Source organism: Neofelis nebulosa, chromosome 10 (assembly GCF_028018385.1).
Source record: "Neofelis nebulosa isolate mNeoNeb1 chromosome 10, mNeoNeb1.pri, whole genome shotgun sequence".
In the NCBI taxonomy this organism is placed as follows: domain Eukaryota; kingdom Metazoa; phylum Chordata; class Mammalia; order Carnivora; family Felidae; genus Neofelis; species Neofelis nebulosa.
The window spans coordinates 73,653,067-73,671,082 of NC_080791.1; the positions used below are offsets into that span (position 1 = coordinate 73,653,067).

Consider the following 18,016-nt stretch of genomic DNA (forward strand, 5'->3'; position numbering starts at 1 on the left):
TTGAGCCCCAGTTCAGGCTCTGTGCTGACAGCATGGGGCCTGGAGCCTGCTTTGGATTCTGTGTCTCCCTCTCTGTCTACCCGTCCGCCACTCAAGGTCTGTCTGTCTCTCTCTGTCTCAAAAGTAAATAAACATTAAAAAATGTCTTTAAATAAAATAAAGTTAGCTGTTATTATAATAAATTATAGTATTACTAAGAGTTTTGTTATGATTTTTACATCATCATTATCTTTCCCTAAGGATGACCTTTCCTGCCTCTGCAGACTAAATCTTGTTCCTTCACTATATGCTTTCCTAGCACCCTACACCTGTTTGTAGCACTGATCTCAGCAGTAATTTAAAAACCAACTTTGTAATTACTTGTTTAGTGTCTGTGTCCCACACAAATATGTACTCTCCATGAGGCCCGGGACTATATCTGTCATGTTCATCACTGTATGGTTGTATGGATGTCTTCTTGTGGAAGGAGGTATGAATGGGCCCAATGTGTACCACCCATTTCAGAGATGAGAACCTGAGGCCCAGATATTATTAGCTCATTTCCTGCCTGCCTATGAGTAGAGCTTGATACTCTGCAGGATGTGACACATGGAAAGAGCTATATAAACACCTGTAAAAGGATGAAATTAAAGTCCTGTATTGTAGTTGAGTGGGGAGGCCAGTGTTTCTGAGGCTAGACTCTGGGCCGTCCAGGGGAGGGTCTATCTCTGCTCTCTGTCATAGAGAGCCTAAGACTTGACTATCTTTTTATTTGCATTATCCCAGCTCTGCCAACCTTCTCCAATCTTAGCCTCTGCCTTCCCATTCCCAGATGAGAGCATTTGGTTAGAGGACTCCTAATGTCCTTTGGGGGTTCCGTCTCAGCCTGTCTCTGACCTCAAACTGCACTAGAATACCCAATCTTGGGGCCTCTTTTGGGACCAGCAGGACAGACAGACTAACTCTGCCCTATTTGCCTTCCTCTTTCTCCAGAACCAGGACGGAGTCTGTGTCCAGTCAGTGTCAGTGATTCTGCATCAGGACCCTCGGAGGCAGGTGACCCTGACCCAAGCGGGGGATGTCCTTCTGTTTGACCAGTACAAGGTCACCCCACCCTACACGGATGGTATGGCTTTCATGGACAAGAAGTAACTGGGAGCTGGCTGCCCAGGCCTCTTCTTCCAAGCACTGTCTCTGGCCAAAGGCACTGCCACATGGGCAAGAGCTCACATTTTAGTATTGGGTGAATCGGGCCAGAGGGCACCTTGGTCCCAGGAACATGGACTCTGGACTTGTAAGATGGTCTTTGTCCCCATCCCAACATGACACTAGGCATCTCAGCAGTATGATGCCTTCTCCTAACATAAGGATATTAATGAGGCTGTTCTCTATCCCTATTTTATTTTTTAATTACTTATTATCCTATCTGACTCCACAAGGGAGCAGTGGTAGCTCATAGGAAGCACATCTAACAAAAATGCAAAAACTATTAAGAAATAAAATAGCACCAGAGAAAATGAATAAGAAAAAAAAAGTAGGGGTTCAAGATTGAGTAGGGATGCAGGGGGAGAGGTGTAAAGAGGCCAAAGAAATGCATGCCACAAGAGGTGAAAACTTCACTACAATTGGATCTAAAATCATATTGTGAGCTTCCTGGTGGCCATTGTGAAAAAAATGGGTAGTTAACAGAATTCTCCTTTGCTACAGAAGGAAATATATCAGTTCCCTATGCAGGCAAGGCTTTAACTGGCACTTGGTGCTAAAAAAAAAAAAAAAAAAATTCTTAGGTTGCCGTGGTCAGTTGTCTCTGGGTTCTGTTTCATCACTGAACAAGATTTCCTCAAGGCTTCCCAAACTAACTCCTTAGCAGGGCTTCACTGGGTGTGAACACTGTGCTGGGTATCGAGGTCAGTGAGGACCATGCAGGTGGTGGCGGTGGGTAGGTGCATGTTGGCAGAACTTCCCACATCCCTTTTCTGGTTCTGTGCCCAGACGCCTTTGAGATCCGGAGGCTGTCCTCCATGTTCCTGCGGGTGAGGACCAACGTGGGCGTGCGGGTGCTCTACGACCGCCAAGGACTGCGGCTCTACCTGCAGGTGGACCAGCGATGGGTGGAAGACACCGTGGGCCTCTGTGGCACCTTCAACGGCAACACGCAGGACGACTTCCTGTACGTGCCCATGCCCGGAAGCAGAAGGAGAGGGTGGGGCCCCGGAAGGCCGGGTGTCCGGAGGCACTGCCTGAAAACATCTTTCGCAAACTCCCTGGGTCTCTCACTGTGCCACGCATGCACCATTGATCATTTATTCTTCGGCATTTAAATTTAAGCGTATTTCTTTAAGGCTGTGGCCCACAGTCTTCTCTGTGCAAAAGACTCACCTGGAGAGCTTGTTAAAATGCTGATTCCTGGGTTCTACTTCTGGAGTATCTGATTTGGGTTGGGACCCAAGAATTCTACTTTTAATAAGTAACCACTGCGATTCTAGTATAAGAGATCTGCAGACCATACCTTGAGATCTGTGGCCCATACCTTGAGAAATACTGTTTTATAATGAGGTCTTAAAATTGTTGGACCTCAGGCTGCGTTTGATTTGTTTCATGGTTTTCCTTGTTTTAATTGACTGTGAGCACCTTTAGATGAGCATAAGCCCCCTGTGAACCAATGATTCCAAAACTCCTGCTTTCTATCCCAGGTCAGTCTAAGCCACATGTCTTTCCTGCTTGGTTCTTAAGGGTTGCACCGTGTGCGCCTCCCATGTTCAGGAGAAGGCTGTTTCCTAGGTTGACAGAAAGACTATCTGAGCATGGATACAGTTTAGAAACTTGGGAGGGGACAAGAGTCAGACTTTCCTGAAAGGAGAATAAGGGGTTGATCTTGAAGGCTAGAGGTTCTGGCCAATTTTTCAAGTGACATGCATTAGGTGATGCAGAAGTAAACAGGAGACACTATCTTCAGCCAGAAATGAGAACTCAGATTCATTCCGAAAAACAAGAATAAAAAGAAACTGAGCTTTACATTTTTTTTAAAAATGTTTATCTATTTTTGAGAGAGAGAGGGAGAGAAAGTAGGGGAGGGACAGAGAGAGAGGGAGACACTGAATCTGAAGCAGGCTCCAGGCTCTGAGCTGTCAGCCCAGAGTCCATTACAGGGCTCAAAGCCACGAACCATGAGACCATGACCAGAGCTGAAGTTGGATGCTTGACCAACTGAGCCAACCAGGTGCCCCAAAACTGAGACCTTTTAAATGCATGCACATTAAAAAATGTAGCATTCTGCTGTCTTGCCTGGTGGGACTGATGTTAGGGCAGCTGGCCGGAGTGGTGGGGGACAGACGACCCTGATTTAGTGTGTGGGCTGCCTGCCACCTTCCTGAATGTGAACTCTGGGCAGAACAGTGGCTGGGTGTAACTTGGGTGCTCTCACTGCTCTGGAGCAGTAGTGCGGGCATGCTGAGTGTCACACAGAACCTGCCCCACCCCGTGCACGCTATGTCGTCTCCAGTCTACCATCTCCTCGAGTTTGGTGACTCTGGGAGACTGTTGATGTCTAGGAGACATGTTTTTCCTTCCTTCCTTCCTTCCTTCCTTCCTTCCTTCCTTCCTTCCTTCCTTCCTTCCTTATTACCTCTGGTGTGACTACTTCCTACCTAGAAAGGTGAGGGGTGCAAAGGAGCTTTTGGGAACTGCTTATGGAAAAGGGAGGAGGAAGTCTTAATCCAGTGAAGTTTGGCTCATGGTGTCCCTGTTTCTCTCTTTCTGACATGAAGAGCTGGGGGCGGGTGGTGAAGATAGGGTAACGTGTGGCCGGCCCCAAGCCAGTTTTGATTCCCTTTGGAGCCTGTTAAATGTGATGTTATGTGATATGATGTGTGTGTGTGTGTGTGTGCGCACGCGCACATCCATAACTGTATGTGTTTGAATGTGACTGTGTAGACCCTCTTGTCTGTTTACATGTTTGGCAGATACTTGTGCTCTGTGTGTGTATGTTGAGGGCATGTGCAAGTGGTGTATATAGGCCTATGGGTGTTACTCCTTTGGGTGGGTACATATGCGCCTCGGAGTGTGTGTGCTCATGCTTGGTCTATGTGTGTATACAGGAGTAGATAGATACTTATCTGGGTGTATGCTGTATGTCCACCTGGGTCCACGCGGCCAAGTGTGTGAACGCAGCTATGCCATGACTGCAGGTCCCCAGTGGGTGTGCCTGAGAGCACCCCACAACTCTTTGGCAATTCGTGGAAAACTCTGTCCGCCTGCTCACCGCTGGTGTCTGGCTCCCCTCTGGACCCCTGTGATGTGCACCTGCAAGCAGGTGAGGTGAGGGGAGAAGAAGGGGGGAGTGGGGTGAGGTGGGACTGGTTTGAGAGGGGTGAGGTGGGAACTCTGGGCCTGAGGAGGCTGGTCGGGTTGGGCAGGAGTGATAAGAAAAGGTGGAGCTGCAGAGAGGGGACCGTGGTTCCCTTCTGGTAAGGGTCAGGCAGACAGAAACTTCATGCTCTATCACTGCCACGTAGACACACATTTGTACTGGCTCTCCCATCTCAAGGCAAAAGTCTAAGCCCTCACAGTGGCCCCACCAGGGCCTAGCCTCTCTGCCCTTCCCCCTGCACCCCCAACTCTGCTCCAGCCACACGGGCCTCCTTGCTGTTCTTTCTACACAGCCAGCTCTGCTCTCTGCTCTGGGCCTTTACACCTGCCGTTCCTTCAACCCAGAATGCCCTTCCCTCACTAAAGTCCCTCACCTCTTTCAACTTGCCACCGAGGCCTTCCTGACCACCTGCTTTAAAATTGCAATCGCCCCTCCCACCCCACCTTCGATCGCTAACCTCCTTCCCCGCTTTCTCACTCTCCGAGGTCTTTGCCTTCTGCTTTGCCGTATAAATTGTTTAGTGATGGTCTCCTTCAACCACACTGTAAGCTCCACGAGGGCAGGAATTTTGTCAGGTTTGTTCACTCCCGTGTCTCCTCCCAGCATATGGATTCATGTCTCACACAAGATGGAATGTATTGCATGAATGCACTAAACACACATACACATGCTCACTCTCCTTTATTTTCTTAAAACAATTTTTTAGCGCTTATTCATTTTTGAGAGACAGAGACAGAGCACGAGTGGGGGAGGGGCAGAGAGAGGGGGAGACACAGAATTCAAAGCAGGCTCCAGGCTCTGAGCTGTCAGCACAGAGCCGAACACAGGGCTCGAACCCACGAACTGTGAGATCACGACCTGAGCCAAAGTCGGAAGCTTAACTGACTGAGCCACCCAGGTGCCCCCACTCACTCTCCTTTAATCATTTACACCCATGCCCTTGGCCAGCCACCAACTCACACCTAGACTGACCAAACCGTACCCACACACTCCCAACCAGCCATGCGCTCAGGTCCCTGCTCACATCCCTACTGTGCACCCACACTCTCTCCCACCCACCTTCTCACGCCAACAGACCCCTGGACTGTGGGGAGGCAGGAAGAGGCTGGGGCCTGGGGCACCAGGCAAACCAGACCCCCACTCCCTGCCCCTGTCCCTCCCGTCTCCAGCTTCCTATGCGGTGCAGTCCTGCAGCGTGCTCACCGGGGAGCTGTTTGCGCCCTGCTCGGTGTACCTGAGCCCCGTGCCCTACTTTGAGCAGTGCCGCCAGGACGCCTGCCGCTGCGGGCAGCCTTGCCTGTGTGCCACGCTGGCCCACTATGCTCGCCTGTGCCGGCGCCACGGGCTCCCTGTTGACTTCCGCGCCCACCTGCCAGCCTGTGGTGAGTGCCCCACATGTGTGCCTCTACGTGAGGGTCACTGGAAGAGCCTGGGCTCCAGACTCAAGGGTCCACCTGCCCCTCCCGCCCCTGCAGCCTAACACCCCCACCTCACAAACTGCTTCTCCCGTGTTCTCCATCCCCTTGGCCACCCAAACCTGACACGAGGGCATGTGGCACATGGCTGCTTCTCTGTTACCCTCACCGCCAGTGCCAGTTCGTCTCCAAGTCGTGTCAGGCTTGTCGATTTGAGATGCAAATTCACCCACTTGTCGCCACCTCTGCTGCCACCACCCCCGTCAAAGCTTCCTAGTAAGCCTCCCCACGGCCTCCTCTCATTACAACCAGAGTGAGCCTTCTCAAGATCACTGGCTCCCATCGTCCTCAGTGTGCTCGTGGCTCAATGGGCATGAGCTGGCCCCTGCTTCCCCCTCCAACACACACCTGGGCCACACTCTTCTCCATGTCTTAGTTGTCTCTGTGCCCCCAGCCCTAGTACAGGGCCCCACGCTCAGTAAGCTCTTAGCAAATACTTGTTGAATAAATGGAAAAGACTCCATCCTGGGAGTCAGGAGACATGAGTTCTGTTCCAGCCCTGCGGGTAATTGCTGTGTGTCTCTGGCAAGTTCCTGCCACTCACTGAGTCAAAGTTCCTCCAGAGGTGATTGGATGGGACCAATGGTGCATATTAGACTCTCCATATGAGCTTTTGAAAAATGCACATATCTGGGCCACATTGAGTATCAATGAAAACAACATATGGCAATGGGGGCAGGCATCAGCATTTTTAAATGGAGACTTTGATGTGTAGTTGGGGTGAGAACTTGGCAATCTGGCTCTGGCGGGGAGCAGGAGACCCCAAGGGAGTGGGATGCTGGCCAGATGAGGAGAGGGAAGCTCTGAGTCTTTGGACAGAGGGCCTCGAGAGGCTGCTTAAGGGGCACAATTGATCTTCACAGCTCATATGTGTTATAGGTGTGGAAGTGAGAAGGACAGAAGTGTGTGTAATAACCACCTGTGCGTGTGTCTATGTGTGAGCGATGGCGGGGGGGGGATGTCAGGGAGTCGTGACCTCCACCCTCCCCCAATATCACTACCTAAGAAGAATGCCCTGCAGAGCAAAGGAAACACCAATGGCAAGGTCCAGGCTGAGCTTGGGGTGTGGGGCCCACCCCTGCCACTCTGCCATTGTAGTGTAGCGGGAGGAAGTGGGACTCGTGAGTGAGACCTGGGTTCATATCCCAAGTCTGACCTTGACCTGCTGTGTAACCTTGAACAAATATCTTCTCTGGTTCTCAGTTCTCCTCATCAGGATGATGGCTCCACCTCACACAGTTGTGGGGATGAGGGAGACAAAACACACAGTTTTATTTCCCACTACAGCACTGTCCTGTGAGGCCACCAAGGAGTATAGCCCCTGTGTGGCCCTGTGTGGACAAACCTGCCAGGACCTGGCCAGCCCTGTGGCCTGTGGGGTTGGTGGTGGCAGCGACCTCAGCGGGGACGAGTGTGTGGAAGGCTGTGCCTGCCCACTGGACACCTATCTGGATACCCAGGCTGACCTCTGCGTCCCTAGGTGAGTGGGCCAGTGTGACCTCTGTCAGATGGGGAGGAGGCTGAGGGTCTCTAGGGCATCTGAGGCTGGGGAGCCTGACTGCACCTCTTATGTCCCTGCTTAATCCCCCAGTCACAGGGCGGAGCATGATGCACCGCTGGGTGGTCCTGGGTGGGCTTCCTCCCCCGGACCCCGTTCTCGGGCCTCTTTCCTCAGCTACGGCTCTTCAGCCCTCTCCAGCCTGGCTTCCCCATAAAACAGAACAACACTCCCACAGAGACAGCCTCTCTCCCTTCATCTCCCCTCTCCTTCCACAAGTAGTTATTGGCCTCCTCATATGTTCTAGACATTTCTAAGCCCTGGAAGTTCAGCCAAATACAGAACAGAATCCTGCCCTCATTGAACTCACATTCTCATGCCAAAACAGATGAATAAATAGACGCTTAAAGGGTCTGGTAGTAATAAGCTATAAATAGTCAGGGAGGGATTACTGTTATGCACAGAAGCAAGGCCTTTCTGCAAGGTGACATGTGGGCAAAGATGGGGGGAACTGAGGGAGGAGTGCTCCAGGCCAAGGGGACAGGGATGGCTCTAGGGCTGGCTGTGGCATGTCAGTGTGGCTGGAGGTGAAGTTCAGGGCTGGTGATCTCACAGTATCCCAGAGCTGACTGGAAAGGCACTTAGTCTCTTCCACAATGGGGAGAAATTCCCCTAAAATTCCACTGAGGGATAAGGGCTAGAGAGAGGCTCCTATAGGGGGTATATTAGAATTATTCAGTAGCCTTTTCAAACTACAGGATCCTCCCTTGAGATCCAGATGTGTGCCCTGCCCCCTCAACCCCTGACTTGTGGTTGAGTATTGCCAAAAAAGGGAACCTCTGAGGTTTACGTGGGAGGAGGAATTGGAGAGAGAGAAGGTGGCTGAGAAGCACAGGGGTTGGATGAGTTCAGACATCCCTTCCAGCCCCCAACTGGTCTGCTCCAAGGCCTGCACTGGGGTTTTGGGAGGTTGTGAGGAGGAGGAAACACAGTCTTGGCCCTCAGCTGACCTACAAAGAGGAGCCAAAAGACAGAATAAAGGACCGTGTGAGGAGGAATAGATGAGATGACATATTTGGAGGGCCTAGTCTGGTGTTCAAAATGTTTAACAAGCAGTATGGTGTAGGCCATGAGCAATCAGAACAGATGCCGGGTGGGAATGAGCAGTATGGAATATATGCCCTGTGTCCCTCCCTGACACAGCATGGGCTCAGGAAGCATGGCCCTGTTCTTACCACCTCTTTTTTCCCAGCCCAAAGGGAGGTTGGCTTTGGGTGGACAGAGACCAGTGAGGCTGTCCTTGTGCCGGCTCACTGGATGGCCCTGAAGCTGGGACCCAGCCCTGACCTCTGTCCCTGGTGCTAGGCTGACTTCCCCACTCCCTGGATATCTGTCACTTGTCACAGTAGATGCCATTGCTTTTTTCTGTGTCTTTATGGTCCTGGCTGCTGGGGGGTGGGGGTGGGGTCCCTGCCCCAGTTCCTGAGTTGGCTCACTTTTCTCTGTTCCTGGGTTTTGCAGGAACCAATGCTCCTGTCACTTTCAAGGAATGGACTATCCCCCTGGAGACAGTGACATCCCATCTCTGGGCCACTGGTGAGCTCCCTAGTTTGCAGATTTAGTGTCCTCTCTTTAAATGGAAGTTGCTGATTGAAGAAAATACAGCCTAGCAGACCTTTCCACGAAGCAGTGCCCACCTTCCACCTCTGCACAGGGGACCAGGGACAGAGTGGGGATATCTGTCTGAACCCTGCAGGGGCCTGAGCACAGTGGCATGCAGTCTCTGGCTTTGCAGTGACTGAGTCAGCTAATCCCGGTATACACCCCACTCCTCCCTCTCTCTGCAGCCACTGCAAAGATGGAATCATGAGCTGTGACAGCAGACTCCCAGGTAAGGTGGAAGGTGGGGGGTTCTTCTAGGGGCTCCTCCGTCGTGGTGGGGCTATGGAGAGGCGAGTGGGGAGCTAGAGGATAGATCAGGACAGGGACAGCCCAGCCACATCTGAGTCCAGCCACACTGAGCCCACTGAGCCTGCTGTTTTCCTCACCGTCTTGGGAAAAGCTCCAGTTTGGAGGGTGGCATCCAGAAATCCCATCCCAACTTCAGCCCCATCCTGGCAGCTGTCCCTCCTGCTTCTCAAGAAGGAGAGGCTGAGACTATCTCTCCTAGGGGCAACTAGCTGGGGTGACTGGACAGTCCCTTGGCCTCCCCTGGGTCCTGGGTTTCCTTGTTCTGAGCTGTCATTTGCTTACTAAGGCTGACGCTGCCCAGTCCTGTGCTAGACTTGGGGGTCATAGAGATGGGGAGGACAGCCCGGGTCTCTGAGACTGTCCCAGGCAATAGAGATGGCGGTAGGGTGGCTTGGCACTGGATCAGCCTGTGAAGGATGTGGAGGTGGTGGAGTGGGGGACTGAAGCGGAAGGGAGGATGGGGATTGGCACAGAGGGGTCAGAGAATAATCACATGGCAGGTGGCAAAGAGCAGGGCCTCCAGAGTCTGGTAGCCCTGGATTCAAATCCTGCCCCATGCTTGCAAGCTGTGCTGCCCTGGGTAACTCACTTTGCTTCTCTGAGCCGTCACTTCCTCCTTTGTATATAACCTGGATTTCTGTGTCCTCCCCATGTATGTATTCCTGAAAGTATGTTTTTGTTTTGTTTTGTTTTTGGCTGGTGTTGCTTCTGGCTTCAGATTTCTTCCTCTCATCTTCCATGGCTATTCTCTTCTCTCTGCTCCATCCCAGGCTGAGCATGGAACTCAGCTCCCTTTTATTCATTTCCCTAAAAACGATCACTCACACAAGGTGTAAGTGTGCACAGCTGACTTGACTGGAGGCTCAGGGAGAGAGAAGGGGTTTATGTCACAAAAGTGTAAGTAATGGGAAATTGATTTCCTTGTGGTTTAAAGTCCTCTGGCCACCCTGCCACACTGCATTGCTATCCTCTTTCTGGCTCTCCTCCTGGTCTCTTTGAGGCACTTCCTCTCACTTTATCATGCCTTTGAAAGCAGAAGTGACTTCTTTCCATGATATGGGAAATGGGGGATAACAACGCCTCATAGGGTGTTGCAGGATTCGGTAAGGAAATGCATGTAAAATGCCTGGAACAGTGCCCTGTGGAGAGCACATGGTACTCTGGGTACTGGTGGTGCATCTGGGAACCCAAGGGATGCCTCTGGAAGCATCAGAGCCCCCCGTCTCCCTGCCTCTTCCAGTAGTTGCGTCCCCAGGTCTCCCTGGTCACCCCTGCCACCCAGGAGCCCACCCCCAGGCCTGGGTGTTCCAAGGCCTGATGAGCGTCCGTGCTCCTCCCAGCAGCCACCCTCTTCTCCTCCAGCCACTGCCTGCCCGGTGGGCCAGGTCTTCGTGAACTGCAGTGACCTGCACACCGACCCCGAGCTGAGCAGAGAGAGGACATGTGAGCAGCAGCTGCTGAACCTGAGCGTGCCAGCTCATGGCCCCTGCCTCTCAGGCTGTGCCTGTCCCCAAGGGTGAGTATCCATGTTTCATGGTCCCCCACCCCTGAAGGCTGGCAGAACCGGGGACCCACGAGGCAGAGGGAGGGGCAAGGAGTTCCTCACACAGCCATGCTGGAGGCAGCAGCCCAGGGCTGGCCAGTGCTGATGTAATGACTGGCACTGAATCCGAGAAAGAACGGCGGTGTGGGGATCCAACCGGAGTGGATTCTACCTGGCTCTTCTTCTTCCCTTCTGTGTGACCTTGGACAAGGAAGAGGCCCAACCTCTCTGAGGCTCAGCTTCTCATCTGTAACATAAGAGTAGTAATCACAATGCCTACCACCTCAACAGGTTGTCGTGAGGATTACATGAGGTACTGGAGTAGAAGCACTGAATGGGGTGTGTGGCATGCTCCAGAGGTCCAGTGGGTTGAAGCCCAGGAAAGAAAAGCCATGTTTCACCTCTCAGCCCCTTTCCCTGTAAAGATCTGGCCAAAACCCTCAGGTAGAGGGCTGGTGCCCCCGTAATTCGGCAAAAAGAAGGGCCCCACCCAGTGGAAATAGTCTCCTGCCCAGGTGCCTCAGATGCCACATGAGCTGAATTCTGTGGGTGTGCCTCGTGGGTACTTGTAAGCTGAGGTGGCTGCAGGGGCCCCGACCTCCTGTTTGCCAGTTCTCACTCCTGAGAAGAAGGTGGGTGCCCAATCCCATGACTTGGCAACCTGGGGCTGTGTCCTTTAGCTGGTGCAGAGATCAGTGGTCAGCTGGGAGTTCTGGGCCAGGCCTGGCAGCCAAGGGAAGTGAGGGGGGGTCAGGGTGGGAAGGGGAGGGAATAGTCAGTTAGAGCTTTACTGTGTTAACAGTAAAACAGTTAAAACACCTTGTGTTATCACCACCTTTAATCTCAGAGCCTTCCTAGCAGAAAGGAAGGAAGGATCGATACTCCCATTTTGCTGATGAGGAAAACTGAGGCCAACAGCAGGGTAGAGGGAAGTGGTTGGCCCAGGGTGCCATGACTCAAACCTGACTCTGCTTACTCCAGATCCTGCCCTTTGGCCAGAGCATGCCAGGTCTGTGAGCCCTGGGGTCTGGTCCCCTACACAGAGGTCATAATGTGGGTTAGGAGCTTCCCCTTCCCAAGCAAGGGCGTCCACAGGAGACTGATGTGAGGTCTCCAGAGCCTGCACAAGATCCTAGGCCCAACCGGTAGGGGGTAGACAATCCTTGCTACCATGTAGGCTCCAGATGAGCTTGTGAGGAACGTCTGTTGTTGAAGGCCTCTTGCAACACTGTCTTTATGTGCACAAGCCTGCCCCTCTGAGGACAGGGAGAGCCAGGGCCTCTGGAATCAGGAACTGAGAGTTGCTCACCACCAAGCATGGTGGCCAGGTGGAACTGAGAGAGCTGGGCTCAGTTCTGCCAGTCACCCATCCTGTGACCTCTCTGAACATGTCCTCATCTGCACAATGAGGACTGAGGACTCTCTCCCAGAGGGGCTCAGGAATGAAGGATTCAGTGGGATCCCCCTTAATGACAGTTTGTGGTCTCAAACTATATTCCTCAAACATTAGTGTGCACATGAATCATTAGGGGTCTGACCCTGATTCGGGAGGCCTGGGGTGCAGCCTGAAACTCTGCATTTCTAGCAAGCTCCCAGGAGATCCAGATGCTGCTAGTCTGGGGACCACAATTTGAAAAACAAGATTCTAAAGCACTATCCAACATTAGGGATTAGTTTCACCCAGATTGCAAAGCCAGAGTGGGGTTTTCTTTTCAGTCCCCACGTTCCAAAGGGTAGGATAGAATGTGAAGATTTCTAATTGCTTGGGTGACCTATGACAAGTTATGTGGCCACCTGGGCATCAGTTTTCTTGTCTGCAAGGTCCTGCTGGTTGTTTGTTGGCTGAACAGGGCAGTACCCAAGCAGGGCAGTACCCAAATCCTCTTCCTCTGCTCCAGGCCATTTGAAGTTCAGTTCAGGTCTTGGAGCCATGCCAAGAACATCCACAGTCCAGAGGGCCCAGGCCAGTCACCTTAATGTTTGTCGCTAGCTATGTGACATCATATAATTCACTTACTTTTTCTGAGCCTGGGTTTGCTCATCTGTGAATTGAGGGTAGTAACACCACTTGAATGAGACAATGGCTGCAAGGAGCCAGGCACTGTGTAGTGAGTGCTCTATTAAGACTTGTTCCCTTCCCCTTCTTAATATTGAATGCCATCACCTCTTGGGGTGTTTGCCACAGTGGCTCATAAGCTGTATGAAATGTCCTGTGAGGAGCTTACACATGTTCCACAGGGGCTTGTCCAAAGGAAGTTATTAGAGGAAACCAATTTGACAATAAATTTCATATATTAAAAAAACACAAAAAAATAAAAGCATTTGCTATTAGTAAGGGCCTATTATAAATCTTACAATCTGAGTATTTACTGGTTACTTCAAAGGATTTGAATGATCAAATCCATTATAGGGAATAATAGAATTAATAATTATTGTGCTTTTTACCTTCTATTTTGAAAATAAAATAATTTGTTACTTTCAGTTAAAAAAAAACAAACAAACAAAGGAAATTATTAGAGTCTCAACTTGTAAAGAAAGGACAGGCATTTCCTATCATTCTGGAATGTTTTCTTGGGAGTTGAGATAAGGTTTCTAAAGATGCCCTAGTACCTTGGGATGCCTGGGATCCTCTGGGCCCCTGGGCCCCATACCTCCTTCTATGGCACTTCTAAGAATCTGGGTGTCATACATTGCTCCAAAGGGCCCTGAGCCACTGCAGGAGCCACAGGAGCTGTTTGTGCCACTCTAAATTTCTTTGCATCTGGGTGCTGAGCCAAGGGCCCTGGGGCCACTAAGTGGTGTATACAGTATATATAAGTACAGACTGTGGAGTCAGGCTTGAATCTTGATTCTACCACTGAGACTCAAGTAAGTTAACTAATTTACCTAACTCAGGGTCAGGGGTTAGTGTTAGGGTTTAGGTTTAGGGGTAGGGTTAGGGTTAGGGGTTAGGGTCAGGGTTAGGTGAGTTAGCTAACTTCCTTGAGTCTCAGTTATCTCATTTGTAAAGTAGCACAAAGTAAGCATTCTAAGTGAGCAGACAAGCTTTGTGTTCCTCATTTGAATGCCACATATTTGCAAATGCCCCCAAGAGAACCCTGAAGAGACAGGATCCCAGAACAGGTAAGGAAAGAATGCTCCATGGACTGAGGTATCTTGAGGAGAGAGGCCACAGCTATTGTCTGTGGTGGGCACACAGCAAGTGCTCAGGGATGCTGGCAGTTCTGCGTAGGTTCAGGAGGGAGCAGTAAATGGTGAGCAGCAGAGAAGGCCCCTCAGGAGGTAGCAAGAGACAAGGTCTGGGCTGAAGGTGGAAGGCAGTGAGCCAGCCATTGCCGGTGCCTGATGTAATTATGGGGGAAGGAAGGGACAGGAAACCAATATTTATTGCAATTCTATAGGCACTAGGCAGTGTGCCCAGGTCTATAATGAAATTCTCATAGTGACCTTGGGAGGAAAGCGTCATTATCCCTGTTTTACGCACGAAAATACCGGGGCTTAGGAAGGTTAAGTGTCTTCAGGGAAAACAGTGGATTAAACCCAGGCTTTTTTCCTCTGCTTCCTCCCACAATGAAATATTGGTAATAGAGTATAAAAAAGAAAAAAGCCCATGAGTCCCCAGGGGCAAAGAGAACAGGCGTGGGAATGACAGTGATAGAAGATGGGTCAATAGTTTCTGAAGAAGGAACAAGGGTGGATATGTAGAAACTGACCTTGGTTTACAGCTGATGCTTGCAGAGGAGACCCAGGAGAAACAACCTGTGTCATGTTGACAGCTTCAGGGACAGGTGGCTCCAGGCATCTCAGAGGGTGGGGTAGTGGGAGAGAGACAGGAGGATGTCCCCTACAAGTCTTTGTAAGGAGCAGTTAACCCCCCTAGGCTTCCTCCCCCATGCCCTGAGGTCACGAAACGACCCTAACCCCATCCAGCAGGATGGTAAAAGTTTCTGCAGAAACCAGATCAGAGACTTTGATCTCAGGAGCACCAAGAGGGATGAGATGCAGAGTAAAAACAGGGAGATTAAATGAAAACCTACTGGGACTTCAGCCCTCTTCCCCAGCTTGCTTCCAACAATAGTGGCACCGAAGCTTCTGTGTCCCAGGGTGGAGATGAAGAGGATTCTTTTCTTGAAAATGGGCTGGGCCAAGAGAACAAAAATCTACCAAAACTGACATTTTAGAAGTTTCCCAACAAAATGGTGGCTATTCTTAATTATGCAGCTTCCAGTCAACTTTTGGTGCCTCACTGTTTTTTTCCCTTTTAATTTTTTTTAAAGTGTAACATAATTTATAAACAGTAAAATGCATAGATTTTAAGTATACAGTTGGCTAAGCTTTGACAAATTTAAATGGTCATGTATACCTACCTATGAAAAGTATTCATTATTTGTTTTATCTCATTATTGTTTTAATTGGTAATTTTAATTGGTAATTTTAACTGGTAATTTTCCCTAAAGAGAATGAGTACTTTTTCATGGTCCCTCCCCCCCCACCCTTCATATATTTTCCTTTGTGAAGTGTCCACTCAAGTCTTTTGCCCATTTCTTATCTGGTTGACTATTTTCTTTAAGTTGTAGAAGTTCTTTCCTTATCAAATATATACATTGCCAATATTTTCTCCTTGTCCGTGGTTATTTTTTTTACTTAATGTATATTAAGATGTGTAAAAATTGATTATGAGCAGAAGTTTAAAATTTTGATTTTAATTTATCATTTTTTTCTTTATGATCAGTGTTCTCTGTGTCCTAAGTAATTGCAACTCTAAGGCCACAAAGACATTCTCCAACCTTTTCCCTTAGTACCTTTACAATTTTAGCTTTTACATTTGATTCTATAACCTATCTGAAATGATTCTATATTGTAAAATGGAGTCAAGTTTCATTTTATTTTTTCTGATGGATATCGAGTGGTTCTAGCTCCATTTTAATAAAAGACTTTTCTCTCCCTGTTGAATTGCTTTGGTACCTTTGTTAAAAAATCAATTGACTGTATAAATGTGGGTCTATTTCAGGACTCTCTATTCTGTACCATTGATCTATTTGTTTCTCTTTACATTTTTTTTAATGTTTATTTATTTTTGAGAGAGAGCATGAGCGGGGGAGGGGAAGAGAGTGAGGGGGACAGAGAATTTGAAGCGGGCTTTGCCTTGACAGCAGTGAGTCCCATGTGGAGCTTGAACTCACAAACTGTGAGATCATGACCTGAGTCAAAGTTGGACATTCAACCGACAGCCACCCAGGTGCCCCTGTTTGTGTATCTTTAGGCCTGTATCACACCGTTTTTGATTTCTGAAGCTATATAGTAAGTCTTGAAATCAGAAAGTGATAGTGCTCCAACTTTATTCTTTTTCAAAGATTTGGACACTTCTAGGTCTTTGCATTCCCATGTAAATTTAGGATTAGCTTGGGAATTTCTACAGAAAAGCCTCTGGGATTTTAATTGGTTTTGTGTTGCATCTAGAAGTCGGTTTGATGAGAGCTGATGTCTTCGCACTAGTGAGTCCTTCAGTGCATAAATATGGCATTATCCCATTTACTGGATGTTCTTTAATTTCTCTCAGCAGTGTTTCATAGTTTTCATGGAAAGGTTTTGGACATGTGCCATTGAATTTGTTCATAGGTATTTGATGTCTTTGTTGTTCCTTCCACCTAAGTTGTCAAATTTATGGGCTTTACATCATAAAAGTATTTCTTTATTTTCCTTTTAATATCTGTAGGATCTGCAGTGATGTTTTCTCTTTTTCCAGATATTAGTAATATGATTTTTTCCTTTTTTGTACTATCCGGTCTAGGTAGGGGGTTGTCAGTTTTATTGATGTTTTCAAAGAACCTACTCTGGTTTCATTGATTTTTTTTTTCTATTGTTTTTCTGTTTTCTATTTCACTGATTTCTGCTCTTATCTTTATTATTTCCTTCTTACTACTTACTTTGGATTTAGCTTGCTCTTATATTTCTATTTGAGATCTTTTATTGTAATCTTTTGTTACTTCTAATATAAGCATTTAAAGCTATAAATTTCTCTGTAAGCAATGCCTTAGCTCACTCTAAAAATTTTGATATAACATGTTTTTATTATTTTTGTTGTAATCTTTTCTATTTCCTTTGTGATTTCTTTTTTGACCCATGAGTTATTTAGAAATGTTACAAAATTTTGAAATGTTTGGAGTTTTTTTTATATTTGTTTGTTCCTGATTTCTAATTTAGTTTCACTGTGATCAGATAATATACTTTGTATGATTTCAAACCTCTGAAATTTACTGAGTTTTTATGGTCCAGAATATAGTTGTCTGGGTGAACCTTCCATGAATGCTTGAAAATAACGTGCACTTTGCTGTGACTGGATATAGAGTGTCATGAGCACACTACGAAGGCACACACATGAGTTGTGTCTTTCCACAATGTGAGGTTTATTCAGTCATAAAGCAAGGTTAGCATAATTATAAAGCAGGCTCAGTATTCCAAACTCAATGACATGTGTTTAACTCATGTGTTTAACTTGGCTTCATACATGTCACACAAAGCAAAGCACAAGACAAGTCACACAACAAACGAGATGGAATAGGGGTAGAAAGCTAATAAAACAAACGCTAAGTCAGGCACACAGTTGAGATAAGGCCTAGGTCCGGTCCAGATCAACTGTTCGCGTTTACTGCTTATTATGTTCAAGCAGTGAACGATCTCTGTTCTGTTCGGAGATCAATCAGGCAGAACCTTTGGCAGCAGGTGCCTTTTTGAAGAGGGGTCAGTGTCTGAGGAGTCTGACAGTTTGCTGCAAAAACCCTCCCTTTTTAAAGGGATTTAATCAGTCTTGGGGCTTTGTAGATCTCTGTTTCTGCTGGCTATCAGTTCTGAGTGTGTCACAAGCTGGTGCTGGTCTTGGTGATATCTGGTCTTGGCCGCAATGCCCTTACCTGCTACTGTCATTATTTGACACAGGCCACTGCTTGACATGAGTGACTCCATCTTGTTCTGTATAGAGTTTTTAAATTGTCGATTAGGTTAAGAGCAATGTCCGATTTTTCACATCTCCTACATCTTTGAAGAATTTTTTGTTCTATCATTAATGGAGTGGAGTGTTGAGATTTCCAATTATAACTGTGGATTTGTCTCTTTCTCCTTTTAGTTCTATGCGTTTTTGCTTCTGCTTTTAAATTTCCGTTGCTTGGTGCATGCCCATTTAG

General features: G+C 48.4%; 1 protein-coding gene across 1 annotated transcript in view; it reads left to right on the top strand.

Annotated features, from left to right (window-relative positions):
- The window catches only part of OTOG (otogelin), a 90,902-nt gene that overhangs the window by 19,459 nt on the left and 53,427 nt on the right, over positions 1–18,016 (top strand). The window contains exons 16-23 of the mRNA XM_058686540.1: positions 973–1,105; positions 1,972–2,149; positions 4,167–4,291; positions 5,518–5,730; positions 7,111–7,303; positions 8,843–8,917; positions 9,169–9,212; positions 10,655–10,808. Of these exons, the coding sequence (XP_058542523.1) occupies positions 973–1,105; positions 1,972–2,149; positions 4,167–4,291; positions 5,518–5,730; positions 7,111–7,303; positions 8,843–8,917; positions 9,169–9,212; positions 10,655–10,808 (1,115 nt within the window). The remainder of the gene's footprint in view (positions 1–972; positions 1,106–1,971; positions 2,150–4,166; positions 4,292–5,517; positions 5,731–7,110; positions 7,304–8,842; positions 8,918–9,168; positions 9,213–10,654; positions 10,809–18,016) is intronic.